Here is a 16,742-nt window from a genome sequence, read left to right as displayed (position 1 = left end):
CCTTTGCATGAAAAAGTTGTTCCTTAGATCACTTTTAAATCTTTCCCCTCTGACCTTAAACCTATGCCCTCTAGTTTTGGACTTCCCTAACCTGGGAAAAGTCCTTGACTATTCACCCTAGCCATGCCCCTCACATTTTAATAACTGTCGATACGGTCACCCCTCAGCCTCCAATGTTCCAGGGAAAATATCCCCAGCTTAATCAGCCTCTCTCTATAGCTCAAACCCTCCAATCCTGCATTTCAAATTACAAACTAACATAAAATGGTGGATGAGGAAAAAAAAACTGCATATTCTGGAATTCAAGGTAAACAAACAGGAGACTGGAAGAAAGCAGCAAACCAGGCAGCATCTGGAGGAAAGTAACAGTCAACGTTTCGGGTATAACTCTTCTTCAGGACTCATCTAGGAAGAACATTTCTGGTAGAAACAAAAAGTATCTTTCTGAAAATGCAAACAACGTGATTCATTTCAGTGTTCAAAGACTGAGGAATAGTGTTGCAAAATCGTCCAAAAATATGCATATGGTTTATTGGCATGCTGCTTTAATGCTATTGGGACAATCAAATGATGAAGTAAATATTGTAAGGAAACGAAATCCAAAGAAGAATTCATGTATTGGCTGTCCAGTGAGGACATTAGTGACAGAAATACAACAGTTTTTACAGTGGTCTGAGTGCTGTCAGATTGTAATCGGGTATGTTTTGAATGGTGCATTTAATTTTTAAACAACTGAGAAGGGCTCCAGCATATAGATAATCAGAACATCAATAGGATACAACATTCATGAGCTTTGATTTGCCATGGAGGTGTCCTTATGGAGTGGATTTTTTTTTGAAATATATAACCCTTACAGACACAGTTCATCCTACATGATTCGGGACAAAGTCCGTGACCAAATAAAGGCCAGAAATTTCTGTGATATATCACAAAGAAATGTGAGCTGGAGTTTGCATTTGACTTAACAATCACTAATTTACGGAGGACTTATAATGAGATTAGATGTTTACCCTAACATATGCTAGAGAGTGATCTGTCGGAAATATCAAACAGTTCTACAGTTAACATTTACCTAAACGATAAAGGAAAAGATAAAAAAGTAAAGTCTTGGTTGCTATGAATCGAATTTGACTGGCATGGACAGAGGATTAGTTCCTAGGCAATATGCATAGAGTTTGAATAAATGTGCCGTTCTCAGATTGCTGGGCTTTCAACAATGGACTGTTCACTGATCTTTTCTTCATCGATTCGTTAAGAATATGAAAAAAAATAGTTCTTATCATCTTAGTTTTCTGTAGCATTGTTACAAATTTGCAAGAGCATGAATTGTAGACAGGCCAGGACATGCAATCTTTTTGAATGGCTTTGACAAGCTGGCTCTGAATCCAGTCCTGAAGAAGGATAATGCCCAAAACATTGACTTCTTCTTTCCTTTATGTGCTGCCTGGCTTTCTGTGTTCTTCCAGGCTCCTGTTTGTCTGGCTCTGAATTAATGAAATGATGAATTTTCCTTGCAGTGCAACCAATTGCACATCGTTCACTAAGGGAACATACGTCAACAAAGGGCGATCTTCATTACATCCAACTCTTACCTCGTTATCTTCCTTTCAGGTACTATTTTACAGCTAAAGAAATTCTTACCATAGTCCGCACTGGACAGCCAATACATGAATTCTTCTTTGGATTTCATTTCCTTACAATATTTACTTCATCATTTGATTGTCCCAATAGCATTAAAGCAGCATGCCAATAAACCATGTGCATATTTTTGGATGATTCTGCAACACTATTCCTCAGTCTTTGAACACTGAAATGAATCACTTTCTTTGCACTTTCAGAAAGATACTTTTTGTTTCTACCAGAAATGTTCTTCTTAGATAAGTCCAAATTTGTACCTGAGGTAATAGTATTGACAAAATGTAGAAAAATTGTATTACTAACATTGTTCCAATTCAGTTCTTCTATAGCCAATACATCCAAACCATCAGGTTATGTTATAGAAAATAATGATGCATCATATTCTGTAGGAGAAAAATAATGTTGCTAAATTGGGTGAGGGAAAATGCCATCCATTTATTCATCCTTCTGTTATGAATGGAAGCACTAACATCAGTTTTCCAATTTTTCTTACAGCTAATATATTATCAATTGTGATTCTTTCCCATGGAAATTGTGGTCCCTCCAGATGTATTGCATGCTACCTGGTGTCAATGGCAGCAGCAGATCTCCTTGTTTTAATATTTGAAGTAATAATGCACGTGCTTAAAGAGATCTATTTTCCAAAATCGTTTCTGGATTATACTTCCATTTGTTGTCTTACTTTTACCTTCACTTTTATTTCCATTGATTTCTCTGTTTGGTTAACAGTTGCTTTCAGCTTTGATCGATCTGTATCCATCTGCTGCCAAAAGTTGAGAGTCAAATACTGTACAGAGAAAACTGCAACTGTTGTTATAGCCATTGTTTGTGGACTTAGTGCTGTACAAAACATGCCATCTTACTTTGTAAACCAGCCTGGAAACTTGATTGATAACATGGCATGGATCTATGTTGTAAAATCTGATTTCTATATTTTGCCCGTTTGGAAGGCTTACTTGTGTCTTGATACGATTTTAACCCCATTTGCTGTGTTTTTCTTTATTTCTGTTTTCAATGCTCTGACCATTCAGCATATTGTAATGAGTAGCAGGGTAAGGAGAAACTTCAGAGAAGGTATCAAAGACTCGGAGTTCGAAAATCGCAGGAAATCCATCATACTACTGCTTTCTATTTCTGGAAGTTTTATTTGTCTGTGGATGCTAATTTCAATCTGTCATGCCTGTGTACAATTTACAGAGAACCAGTTTTACCAAACTAATAATAATGACCCTTTCACAATTGTGGAACACACCGGATACATGCTGCAACTTTTGAGTTCTTGCACCAACACGTTTATTTATGCAGTGGCACAGACCAAGTTCAGAAATGAAGTAAAGAATATGATTACATGTCAATATAGTCAAAGAATACAAAAATGCTAACTGTCTCCTTTCGTAGATTCACCCTCCAACACAAGCCCGTGCTAGCTGTGCATCATTAGTAGATGAAAATAGAGCTAATTTTCCAGGCAGACAGCCTTTCATGTGAACATTTCTGATGAAAGGCTGTCATTGTAAAACGTCAGTTCTTTTTTTATATACCGGATGTCGCCTGACCTGCTAAGTTTTATAAATGTTGTTTTCATTTCAGATGTTCAGTATCAGCAGCAGCTCGCTTTTGGAACTAGGAACACTCTGTTTCTGAATAGCAGTCAGGTTCTTTTCATTTGTATCAAATAAGTGCCACCCATGATTACTATTATTGTCTTGAGATCTACAATTCAGATAGATCTGATAAACTAAAATGGCAACATGAGATCAATATCAATGAATGGATGAATAAAAGTAAAATGTGAATTAGTCGATTTGGACAGGAAGAATAATGAAAAAGAAACGTGCTATATAAATGATGAGATTGACTTAATGAGGTGGGCTTGGTGATTAAAAACGCTAAGATCTGTGGATGTTGCAAATCAGTAACAAAAACAAAAATTTCTGGAAATGCTCAACAGATCTGGCAGCATCTGTGGAGAGAAATTAGAGTTAACGTTTCAGGGTTGCAGTGGCCCTTTCAGAGCCCAAGGGAATGTCATTCGACCATAAACGTTATGTCTGATTTCTCTGCCTGGATGTTACCAGACCTGCTGATCTTTTCCAGCAACTTCTGTTTTTGTTTGTATTTGTTGGCTTGGTGATCAATATGGCAAAGACTGAGTTCATAAAAGCCCAAGTCACGTTCCTGGGCCATGTCTTTGGACATGGGCAGATGGCTGCTGAGGATGTGAAAATAAAGGTGACTGGTGAGTTTTCCATTCCATCAACGAAGAGGGAAGTACTATAATTCTTGAGTCTGAGTGGGTTTTATTGGAAGTAGATATCGAATTTTAGCATTGTGATTGGTCTATTGACTGACCTGTTGAAGAAGTGCAGAAAATTTCTGTGGACTGAATCATATCAAACAGCGTTTGACAACTGTCCCAGTATTTGCAGCCCCTAAGTAAATAAAGCTACTCAAAGTAGCTATTGACGTGTGTGATATGGATGTCAGTGTTGCGCTGCACGTTTGCAAAATGACAACGAAAAGATAGGGAGGCCTATTGGGTATGTTTTCAAAAAGATGAAAATTCATCAACAGAAATATTCCACAATTAAGAAGGAGGCCGTGAGTTTGGTGTTGATGTTGCAACATTTCAACAATTATGTTGCCAGTAATGTTTCTGAGACAATTATAGAAAATGGTCACAAACCTTTAAAGTTTTTGGAAAAAAAAAAATATATAAAACTTCCAGACTATTTACATGAAGATTATTATTGCAGCCATTCCCGGTGGCAGGACGAGAGAACGTCATTGCTGACTTGTTGTTGCAACTTTAATGAATGAAAACCGAAAATTTTGGTGGAGGAAGAAACGGATTAAAATGAGTTGTAGTATTGAATGTCTGCATGCTTAGAGTCAATGTAACATGCATGTGTTTTACTGTACTAATAGGATCATACTAAAGGATTTCTTTTTCAATGGAGCTATCTTTGTATATTGATGGTTAATTTTTACAGGTGATTTGTGACAAACTTTGGCTTGAAAAGATATATTTTGTCCTTTTATTAATGAAGAAAGATTGAAATAGAGGTTTCGAGTGATCTGTTTCAGGCCAATAAAGCAAACAGCTTGTGAGGGCTTAGGTTGTTCTAAAAGTTGGAGCAATCGCAGCAGCATGAAGTGGTGGTCAAACTCCCACAGAACCAGGATTTCAGTTTCACTTTCGGTACATGTAAGGTTCTGGAAGCTGCTATATATCTCTTCTTGCTACAGCAAAACACTTGAGTCCTCTCTCTCTCTATCTATCTATCTCTCTATCTCTGTCTCCATCACTCTCTATCTCTGTCCGTTTTTCTTGAAATGGGTTTTCTCTAGATGTTCTTCCCTCCTGGACTGAAGAATTACATGTCAGACAATCTATTTTACGAACTTTGCCTTTGCTAAAGGTGAGTTAAGGGAATATGTCTATGTTGGAACAGTTACTGTTTTGCAGTGAAATAATCAATTATTCTGTTAAGTTTTCTATTAATGTTAAGTTATTCCAATTCTTCTTTCTTTTGTTTCTGTGTTGCTAAAGTATAAGAATAAGAATAAAGTGTGTTTTAATTAAAGCCTGGCAGTTTGACCAATCGAGTTGCATCTGGAACAAAATGTCTTGCACTTGCCTTTAAAAATGAGATAATGTTGATGTTTAGGCTACCTTGTTAATATATTTTGAGGTTTTTGAGCTGATCCATAATACGTTCTTAAATAATGGTACAAGGAACAGTTTACAATTCTCTGGGCACAACCATATGTGTGTGTCTGGCTTAGGCAACAAATTCATGATAGTGGTGGGAAGTGCTCATGGATATGGAGCATGGATAAACATGTCCCAGGTGTCTGCAATGGACATGGTTGCTGTTCAGAGGGTGTGGACTCAATTGGCTGAATGGCCTGCTTCCACACTGTAAGGATTCTATGATTCTAAAATTAGATGCTCGCCTGTCTTTCAGCACCTAAAACATAGCTGTCGATGACAAAAATATCTCTGCTAGTGGCCCTGCAATTTCTTCTCTAGCTTCCCAAATTCGTGGGATACACGTGATCAGGTCCCAGGTTTTATGAAACTTCACAAATTTTAAGACCTCCAACACGTCCTCTTCTGTGTATGGACTTTTTTCAAGACATGACTGTTTACTTCCTGAGTTCCCTAGCTTCCATGTCTTTCCCCACAGTGAACACTTAGAAGAATTAGGATTTCACCCAACTCCTGTTGTTCCACATAGAGATGACTAATTGATATTAGAGGTGCCCAGTTCCCTCCATACTTGTTCCTTTGCTCTTAATATACTTGTAAAATCTTTTTGGATTGTCCTTAAACTTACCTACCAAAGGTATCGTAAGTCCTTTCTTTTTTTACTCTTCTGATTTCCCTCTTTAGAATACTCCTATGTTCCTTAGATTCCTCAAAGGCTTCAGGTGATCCCAGCTGCCCAAACCTGACATATGTCTCCTCATTTTTCTTGACCTCGATATCGATAGTCATCTAGTGTTCCTGACTCATTCTAGAATTGCCCTTCACACTAACAGGAACATGCTGACCCTGATCTCTCGTTATCTCACTTCTGAATCCTCCCACTTGCCAGACATTCATTTACCTGCAAATAACCTCTTTAATCAACTTTAGAAAGTTCCACTCTAATACCACCAACATTGCCCTTGCCCTAATTTAGAATTCAAATTTTACCTTGTGAAACAGATCTATACTTTTCTGTAAATGTCTTAAAACTAATAGAATTATGCTATAAGTTTCAAAAGTGCTCTCACACTAACACCTCAGTCACATGCGCTGCTTACTTCCAAAGGGGAGGGTGAATTTGCCACCTTCTCTCGTTGGGCCACCTACATATTGATTGCAATCTTTTTTTTTCCTGAACACCCACAACAAAAGCCTACCCCTTGCAAAACCTTAACACTCTGACAGCCCCAGTCTATGTTTGGAAAGTTTAAATCTCTGACTATTATAACTCTATTCTTCTTACAGCTCTCTGCGATCTCCCTACATACTTGCTCCTCAATATCCCACTGACTAATGATGCACCTGTACTATAATCCCTTCAAAGTGATCACTCCTTTCTTAACTCCTTTCCACTTAGACAGCCTAACTGGATGATTCCTCAGGAATATCCTTTCTAAGTACTGCTCTGATGTTTTCCCAAATTAAAAAAAAACCACTACCCCTCCTCTTTTGCCTCCTCTTCTATCTTTCCTATAGGATCTGTACCCCAGACCATATCCCTTCATCAGCTGTGTTTACCTTGTATCTGTGATATCCCATGCCAATGTTTCTACCTATGCTCTGAGTTCATCCGTCCGCCTTCTTGCTTTCAAATAAATGCCATTTAATTTATCACCCATTCCTAATTCCCTGCCTTTCAGTTTAACTTGCTTTCTTTTACTTCTCTAATAGCCCCATCATGATTTCTTGTCTCTTGCTGTTTAGGGTCCCAACCTCCCTGCCAGGCTCAATTAACTTGTTGAGAATAGCTCTCCCATTCTCTCCACCAGGATGTTGGTCCCCCTGTAGTCCAGGTGTAACGCCTCCCTCTTGTAACGGTCACCTCTGCCCTAGAAGAGATCCCAATGATCCAAAAATCTGTACCCCGCTCGCTGCCCCAGCTCATCAGCAATACATTTATCTGCCCTATCCTCCCATTCCTATTTTCACCATCACTATTCCTACTTTCACAGCCTCTTGATATTCAGTGGCAGTCCAGGGAAGACTGAATGATCATGGCAAGTGCCTTGGCCTCACTTCCTTCAAAATCCTTGGATGCATCTCATCAGTCCTTCTGCTTTCTCATTTTCGAGCAGAACCACTGGTGTGAAGTATGTTGAAACATTTACAAAAGATGACAATGATTGATTTAGTCAAAGGCAGGAGGAGAGAGCCAAAACGGGCAAAGCTTTTGTAAGACAGGCTTGCTTGAGTGTATGGATTTCTTTCCCGTTTTTAGTTCTAATTATGCAGGGTAATGCTTGCAAATAGCTGGAAGCGATAAAAAAAAATGTGTCCAAGGCCTGATTACAAGCAAATTAATACAGCAATCTATGAACCTAATTTTATTGCGTGTGTGGGTGGTGTGAAGACTGAAAAAAAATGCTTTACCAGAAGTGTTAGCGACCACAGAAGCAGAGTACGCTTTATTTCGTGCTGTTGTGGAAGCTCCCGGGGAGGAACACCATAATATTTGTGAAAGATGTCTGATAGGAGGCAAATCAGTAGGGAAGCAGTTACGATTTTAGTGATGTCTATTACTTTCCAAGTTCGTGAATTTTAAATTCGAATATTTAATCGAATGTGCCGAAAGAAAAATTCTCAATAGGCCTGAGAGCATCTGTGGAAAGAAAGCAGTGAAACGTCCTCAGAACTATTTGTAGCTCGTAAAGTTTTGTATATAAGCCAGAGACAGAAAGGTAGAGGAAGGGGGACGAATAAATAATAGATGGAGATCGAGCCCAGAGAGAGAGTGAACAGCAGTTGGGCAGATAAAGAAATTGGTAATGGTCACCCTTGGAGAATTAATAGCTGTTAATGTGGACGATTATCGGCTGACATTGGGATTGTTGTGTGAGCAGCCCATGTGGTGATAAGACCTCCTTTATGGGTTTTGGTATAAGCAGATTGGAGAAAGCGCTCAGACCTTAAAGTAAGTGACACCACAACAGACATTTCTGGAAAGGTTCTGCAGATCTGGCAAGATTTGCGGACAGCATGGTGGCTCAGTGGTTAACACTGCTACATCACAACCCCCGAGACCCGGATTTGGTTCAAGCGTCGGTCAACAGTCTGTGTGGAGTTTGCACATTCTCTACCACCACCACACCCCCACCCGTCTCTGCGTGAGTTGTCTTCTGGTAATCTGGTTTCTCTCCAGAGTCCAAAGATGTGCTGGTTAGTTGGATTGGACATACTGAATTGCCCATCGTTTCCAAAGATGTGCTGGCCAGTTGGATTAAGGTGGGAGGAGGGTCTGTGTGAGATGCTCCTCCGAGAATCACTATCCCCTCGATGGGACGAATTACCTCCTTCCACACATTGGAGGGTCCTTGATTCTATGAAAACAGTGTTAAAGTTTTGGAACCAGTGACGCTTCTTCAAAACTGACAGTAGCTAAGAAGTGTTACTTATGAAGAAAACGTGTTGGGTGGAGCGAGAAGGAGTGAACGAAAGCTGGAGATAGTGTCCAAAGAAACGGAAAACTAGTTGGACAAGGAACTAGGTAAAGTACAGCCTGGAAGAATGAATAACTGCTAAAGGGTACTATTAGTAGCCGACAACAGTGCGTGGTAGCATCGCATGTGGTAAAAAAGACCTAGTTCGTGACGCGTTACATGGGAGAAGTTGCTCGTAATAAAATTGTTGAACTCGATATTGAATCCAGAAGACTGCAGGATTCCAGAAATGAAAACGAGGTGCTGTTGCTGAAGATTGCGCAGAGATTCGGTGGAGCACTACCGCAAGCCTGATGGTTCCCAAACAAGTCATTACGAGAATCGTAGCAGCTATAGCTTTGACTTTCGAATATATTCAAGGGCCTTTTTTCCAGTGCTTTCCGAGGAATGACCATTCAACAGACAAACCTTCTGAGACAGAATTTAAAAAAGACCATTATTATACCCTTGAATGGAAACTCCGATAACCTTAAACCTAACCTACAGCATAGCGGTATCTAATACACAACAAGGCGTGCAGACTCTATAACATGGCTGGTTTCAGCTCCTTTACTCAGGTAACAATTTTGTTTTAGAGTAAATATTAAACTTAGCATCTTGGTGACAGCTGAAATTTTTTTTAGCATATAAAGAATTCTGTGACAATCACGTCCACCCTCCTCTTTCATTTTTGTCAGAAAGATATAACTTTAAGCGTCATAGATGGATGTATTTAAAATTATAAGCTAACGTAGAAGGGTGGATGCCTGTTTCCAGAAATTTGGTGTGTAACGGTAAAGGATAAGAGGCTGAAGTTTAATTTGAAATCATTATTAATTGAAGGAAGGGACAACTTTTTCAACAACAGAAGTTTGGCTGTGGTATTCCCTTGCACATTTGTTAATGCAAAATATGATGATGTAACAGATTAGACTGGATAGGGAGACAATTGGTAGAGCGAGTTAGGATACCTGGCAATATTGAAGGAGATGTAATTCAGACATTTTTTTCTCTTCTGGTGGGGCATAAATGTTGACGTGTCCAGCTTGGTGTCAGTGATGTGTTACCTCCTTGGATCGTGTATGTTTTCCATTCATCAAGAGTCATTATAAAAGAGTGAAAAGCTGATCTGTGTGTTCTAAAGCCTGTGACTTTTGTCAGTCATGGCCTAATTACCTCACCTGAGATTTCTATCAGATACAAGTCAAACCTTGGAATGAAGAATTCATCGGCTTTTCAATCAAAATTATTTCCACCAGCATCATTTGGTAGATGGATCCATTGACACAGATGCAGATTGAAGCTGTGTAATACCTTATTCTCGCAATTGTTGGTGGTGCTATTAAGTCATTATTATCAGTTGGCAAACGTACTGGATATATCATCAATTGATAACTGTCGTTGCTTGTCTAATCTGTTTGCAAAGAAAGTTTTATTTTTAAGTAGCTCTATAATCACTTCCATCTTTTTATATTTTTTTAAATAAAAATCTCCATCATAGTGAATTTTTAAGAGATGAAGGGCAGGACTTATAAATTAAATGGTAGGCCCCTGGGTAATGTAGTATAACAGATTCCTAGGGGTTCAATTACATAATTCTTTGAAATTTGTGTCACAGGTAGTCAGGGTAGTTAAGATGGCATTTAACACGCTTGCCTTCATTGTCCAGACCTTTGAGTTTCGGAGTTGGAACTTCATGTTGAGGTTGTACAGAATGTTGATGAGATTTCTACTGAAGTAGTGTGTTCAGTTCTGGTCGGCCTGCTATAGGAAGGATATTGTTAAATAGTAGAAAGTTCAGAAAATATTTGCCAGGATGTTGATGGGAATGGACAGTTTTAGATATAAAACTAGACTAAAAACCCTGAGAGTTTTTTTTGCTGGAGCAGAGAACTTATTGAGGTGTATAAAAAAATGAAGGGCATAGACAAGGTGAATGACAAGGATATTTTCCTTGGGTGGGGTAATTCAAAATGAGGGGACATATTTTTATGTTGAGAGGACAAAGATTTAAAAACGAACTGAGGGGCATTTTTTACTCACTGAGAGTGGTTCGTGTGGGATTGAGCTGCCAGAGGGAGGAGCAGATACAGGTACAGTTAAAAGACATTCAGATAAGTTCATGAAAGCCAAGGTTTGGAGTGATATTGGCCAAATGCAGGCTTGGTTGGTGTAGACTGTTTAGACTGAAGAGCCTTTTTTTTTCCATGCTGTATGACTCTATGACTTTAAGATTGTTCCCTTTCTGAACAAACCACAGCCCAAGAATTGAAAGGCGGACACTGTTAGGAGTTTGACGCAGTCTGGACAGATGCGGTTCCTGCTTCGAGTTTTAAATTAGGATGATGTGAAATTTAAAAATAGATTGGTGATGTCAGTCTTCATGAGTACCTGCTCCCCAAGTCCATTTACGAGATCAGAGGCGGCAGATTTAGGCGATGGTGCACCCTGAAACATTGTGAAATACTTCAGTTCCGGCTGTGGATAGTAAACACTAAATACTACATGGCCAGTGATGGATGGAACAACTGTTAGACTAGTCAATACTTCTAAATTGAGCATCTTTGTATTGATGGTGTCAGATTTCAGATATCTTTCTTATTGCACACATGTAGGCAATTGGAAAGTATGGAATGGTACTCTCACAATCTCTAAATCCTGCCGCGGGTTATTGAGCTCAAAGAAGGTATCAAGGATATTACACTCATCTCTGTAGCCTATAAGTCATCATTTCACATTAATTTACCATGTTTTTATAGTGAGTTCAATGTTAATTTCAGGATCTCGTTGCCATTAATGTTGTTGCTTTTAATTTTACAAATACTTGAAGGTGTAGCAATCTGATCTCACAAGACAACTAATGTTCTTACGTGCTGCCAAAGCACCGAGGAAAGATTTTCTGCTTGAACATTACCTATTGAAAGTCCCTTGTGTTTAATCACGAGCAGGCGGTCATCAATATTGGTTCAACTAAACAGAAAATCAGAAGATGAGTGTTAGGTCTGGGATGGGTTAGCAAAATAAATTGTGGTTGAAGTTTAAACTGATCTACCAATTTACTTTCACCTGTTTCGCAAGTGCATAGAGTCATATTAACTTAATTGGCTTGTGCAGCATTCTACGGTATAAATGACAATTGGGATTTTGGTATCGTGTTGTGACCCGTCATGTGGCTTTCCTTTCAGTTCAAATCGAGTCATAGAGGTCGTATAGGTTTACAACATGGAAACAGGCGCTTTGGCTGAACTTGTCCATGCCATCCAGTTTTCACAATTAGTCTATTCTCATTTGCCTGCGCTTGGTCCATATTCCTCCAAACCTGTCCCATCCATGCACTTGGCCCAATGTTTCTTGAATGATAACATTGCACTTGTCACCATCACTGCACTTGGCAGCCCATTCCAGACACTCAGAACCCTCTGTATGAAAACATGCCCTCTGCACCCTTTTACATCTGACCTTAAACCTATTCCCTCTAGTTTTAGACTAACATATGGAAAAGCTGTTGGCTATATACCTTATCTATGCCTCTCACGATTTGATAGACATCTATAAGGTCATCCCTCAGTCTCCTGCGCTCCTAGAAAAAATGTCCCAGTCTATACAGCCTCTTCTTATAACTCAAACTTTCCAGTCTGGGTAGCATCCTGGTAGATCTTTTCTCCATTGTTTCTAGTTAAATAATAATATCCTTTCCATACTAGGGTGACCAAAATTGCACACAGTAGCTGAAACGTGGCCATACCAATGTCTTGTGTAGCTGAAAAAAGGCGTCCCAACTCCTGTACTCAGTGCTCTGTCCAATGAAAGCAAGCATGCAGAAATCCTTCTTTAACATCCTGCCTACCTGTGACTACACTTTCAAGGAGCTATCAACATGTACCCCTCAATCTCTTTGTTCTATAACATTTTGCAGGACACTTCCATTGATTGTGTGGGTCCTGTCCTGATTTGATCTAGCAAAATAAAGCACCTTGCATTTATCTAAATGAAATTCCATTTGCCATTTCTCAGCCCACTGGTCCAGTTGATCAAGACATCTTTGTATCCAGAGATAACCTTCTTCACTTTCCATTATGCCACCAATCTTGGTGTCATCCGTAAAATCACTAGCCGTACCTCCTAAATTCCCATTCAAATCATTTCTATAAATGATGAATAAGAGTTGAACCAGCACCAATCCCTATGGCACACCGCTGATCACAGGACTCCAGTTAGGGAAAAAAAAAACTCTACAGCCCCCTCTGTCTTGTACTATCAATCCAATTTTGGACCCCATTGGTGAGCTGTTCCTGGATTCTATGAGATTTAACCTTACTGAACAACCCACCATGCAGTATCTTATCAAAGGTCTTGCTAAAGCAGCGTCTATTGCACTGCCCTCACCAATCTTCTTTGTCACTTCTACAAAAAAAATCATGTCAGTGAGATAAGATTTCCCACGCACAAACCCATGCTGACTATCCCAAATGAGTCTTGCCTTTCCAAATATTAGTAGATCCTGTCTCTCAGAATCCCCTGTAACTTACCCACCATTGACATTAAGCTCATCGATCTGTAGTTCACAGACATTTTCCTGCTACCTTTCTTAGATAATGGTGCGATATTCGCCACCGTCCAATCTTTTTGGCACTACACCCAAGGCTGTCGATGATAGAAATATCTCCACAAGGGGCCCGCAATTTCTTCTTTAGCCTCTCACAACGTTTTAGAATAGACTTCATCATTTCCAGGGAATTTATCTACCTTAATGCCTTTTAAGACTTTCAGCACCTCCACTTCTGTAACATGGATTCTGTTCAAGGCATCACCACTTATTTTCTCAAGTTCCCTAGCATTCATTCCTTAAAATGCTAAAGAGTCGTACATATTTAGGATCTCATCCATCTCTTGTGGTTCTGCTCATAGATGACCTTGTTGATTTTAAGAAGCCCTATTCTCTCCCTAGTTACTCTTTAGCCCTTCATAAGAATTCTCCTTTAACTTATCTGCCAAATCCATCTCATGTCCCCTTTTAACCCTTCTGATTTCTCTCTTCAGTGTACTGCAAATTCCTCAAAACTCCTCAAGGAATTTACTCGAACCCAGCTGCCTATACATGCCATATTCCTCCTTCCTTTTCTTGACCAGGGCCTCAATAACTCTATTCATTCAGAGTTCCCTCATCCTGCCGGCCTTACCCTTCACTCTAACAGGAACTTGCTGACCCTGAACCATGAACACACTTATGAAAACGTCCACTTACCAGGCGTCCCTTTGCCTGCAAACAGCCTCCCTCAATCAACTTTTGAAAGTTCCTGTCAAAGATCATCAAAATTGGTCTCTCCCAACTTAGAACTTTAACTCATGGATGAGACCTATCCTTTTGCATAGCTATTTTAAAATTCATGTACTTATGGTTGCTCGTCCCAAAGTGCTATTCTGCTAACACTTCCATCACTTGCACTGCCTTATTTCTCGAAGAGGTCACATTTTTCCCCTCCTCTAAGAGGGCCTTCTACATACTGCATGAGAAATTTTTCCTGAACACACTTAACAAATTTCTCTCCATCCAAGCCTTTAACACTCTGGCAGTCCCAGTTGATTTTAAGAAAGTTAAGCTCCCCTACTGTTATAACGCTATTATTCTTGCAGCTATCTGCGATCTCCTTACATACATGTTCCTCAATCTCCCACTGAGATTGGGGGTGGGAGGGCTGTATTGTACAATACTATCAAAGTGATCTCCCCCTTTTTATTTCTCTGCATATTTCTACCCATATAAATTCAGTGGATGTGCCCTAAAGAATATTCTCTCTCAGTAGAGCTGTGATGTTCTCCTTAATCAAAAATGCAACTCCTTCTCATCTCGTGTCTGCTGTTCAATCCTTCCTATAGCATCAGTACCCCTGAACATTGAACTGCCAGTTCTGTCCTAACCCTCAGCCATGTTTCTGTGATAGCTATAATATTGCAGCCCCATGTACTCATCCATTTACCGAGTTCATTTGCCTTAGCTGACAGGCCTCTTGCAATGAAATAAATGCAGCTTAACCCAGACTTTCACTGCCACGCACCTTCTTGCCCTGTATAGGATGAGGATAACCAACACCACTTTCTGCCATTTAACTGGGTCTCATTAACTTCTGTACTGTCTCAACTTTCTCTTTCATCTCCCTACAGTTTCGGAACCGACCCCAACCCAGACTAGTTTAAATCCTCCAGAGTGGCTTTAGTAAACCTCCCCACCAGGGTATCGGTCTGCCTCCAGCTCATGTACAAAATGTGTTCATAAAGTGGACGAACAGGTTGTTGTCTCGTCTGGTCTGGTCAAATGTTGATTATCCACCCGCAAATCACCCCAAAAAGTCTGGGACTGGATGGCAATTGTGGGACAGAAGCCTGTCAAGCTGCAGGGATTTCAGGCTAGCGACCTATCCAGTCTTGCCACTAATGTCTCACATTCCTCCACTTAAAAAAAGATAGAGAGGAGCTTCATTATATAATATTTTGCCTCTGGGTCTTTCGCACAATCTGAAATAAAGATGAATTTGACTGTCCTCCCGAAAATTGCGAGCGGGACAGTTGAACAGGTAGAATCATCGGGGGAAAAGAAAGAGAAATGAAGAAATCAATAGTTAAAATTCCGGACTATATAGATGCAGAATATTAGAGGAATAGAATACGTACGCCAAAGCAAAATGTGTCTTCTTCTCCACCCGATCTATCCCACTCAATTTTACGTATCATAACTATTTCCCACTTCAGACTCCACTGGTCCAAAAAAGCAAACCCAGTCTATCCAATTTCTTTTCATACATATGACTTTCAAACACAGAAAACATTGTCATAAATTTCCTCTGCACACTCTCTATTGCAATCAAACTCTATCTTATAACGTGGATCCCAGAATTGCACACAATATTCTAGCTCTGGCATAATTAACATTTTATACAGCTACAGCACAACCTCCTAGCTATTAAAGTCTGTGCCCAGGCTGGAAAAGGGCAGTGTCCCATATGCTTTCTTATTCACTTTATGTTAACAGTCACACGACTTTAAGGGACGATTGGAATGCACAGCAAGTTTCCTCTGATTCTGCTTACTTCTTCAGTTAAAACAATTCATTATCCCTTGCCTTGTTTGTCCTGCCAACGTGTAAGTCGACCAATATGTGCCTTACACTGATGACTGCTGAACCCTGGAAGACACAAACATCAGGTCAGAAAAAATAAACACATCCAACACCACCGTTTGCACATTACCAATCCTGGATTCTTTTAGCCAAATTTCCTTGGAGATCATGGCTCTGAACTTTTCTACCAATCTTCCTTGTGGAATTTTATCAAAAGCCTTGCTGAAGTCCAAATGGATTGCATGAAATTCATTTCTTCTCAGAAATGCAGAATAAAACCTCCCTGGCTGATCAACAAATATTTACTATTGCTGGGACGTCTAGAATTGTGACGGCAGACTCAAAATGAGGAATCAGTCAGTTAAGACTATGAGAAGGGAAAGTTTCCTCAGATCAAATAATGATTCTTTGAAATTTTCTATGTCTAGAAGGAATGGACAGTCTTTCGTTGAAAGCCTCCAAGAAAAATATCTGCAACTATTTGGGAAATGAATGTTAAGATAAATTTGAATACAATATGAATTCACAGCTCACCCACTAGATCTGTCATGGCCTTATTGACTGGCAGAGGAGTCACAATCATCCAACTTCTCTACTCCTTATTTTCGTTATTGTGTTAACTGCACGCACAATCCTTTTAAATTCAGTTGAGGCAGTAGAAGCCGCACATCTAGATTGAAAAGGGAAAATATTTTTAGAGATGTTCCATGCTTTTCTTTATTGCTTTTTTTTTTCAAAATTAGTTCCACCACAAAGTTAGCTTCTTATTAACATAGATCGTGAATATACAAATTATCATAATTACCATCACTGCAGA

The 16,742-nt window shown here is 39.5% G+C and overlaps 1 protein-coding gene across 1 annotated transcript; it reads left to right on the top strand.

Annotated features, from left to right (window-relative positions):
• Positions 1-2,090: 2,090 nt before the first annotated feature.
• LOC125486925 (neuromedin-U receptor 2-like) lies at positions 2,091-3,020 on the top strand. Its single transcript, XM_048616484.1, has one exon. It carries the CDS (start codon positions 2,091-2,093, stop codon positions 3,018-3,020), a length of 930 nt encoding a protein of 309 aa, XP_048472441.1.
• The last annotated feature ends 13,722 nt before the right edge of the window (positions 3,021-16,742 follow it).

This window comes from Rhincodon typus, chromosome 35 (genome assembly GCF_021869965.1).
Source record: "Rhincodon typus isolate 14 chromosome 35, sRhiTyp1.1, whole genome shotgun sequence".
Lineage (NCBI taxonomy): Eukaryota > Metazoa > Chordata > Chondrichthyes > Orectolobiformes > Rhincodontidae > Rhincodon > Rhincodon typus.
The sequence above is the reverse complement of the archived record's forward strand: the minus strand, read 5'-3'. Positions and strand labels throughout refer to the sequence as shown.

What these genes read in the sequence shown, in the direction of transcription:
- LOC125486925 (XM_048616484.1), top strand. Translation starts at nt 2,091, where the DNA reads ATGAATGGAAGCACTAACATCAGTTTTCCAATTTTTCTTACAGCTAAT.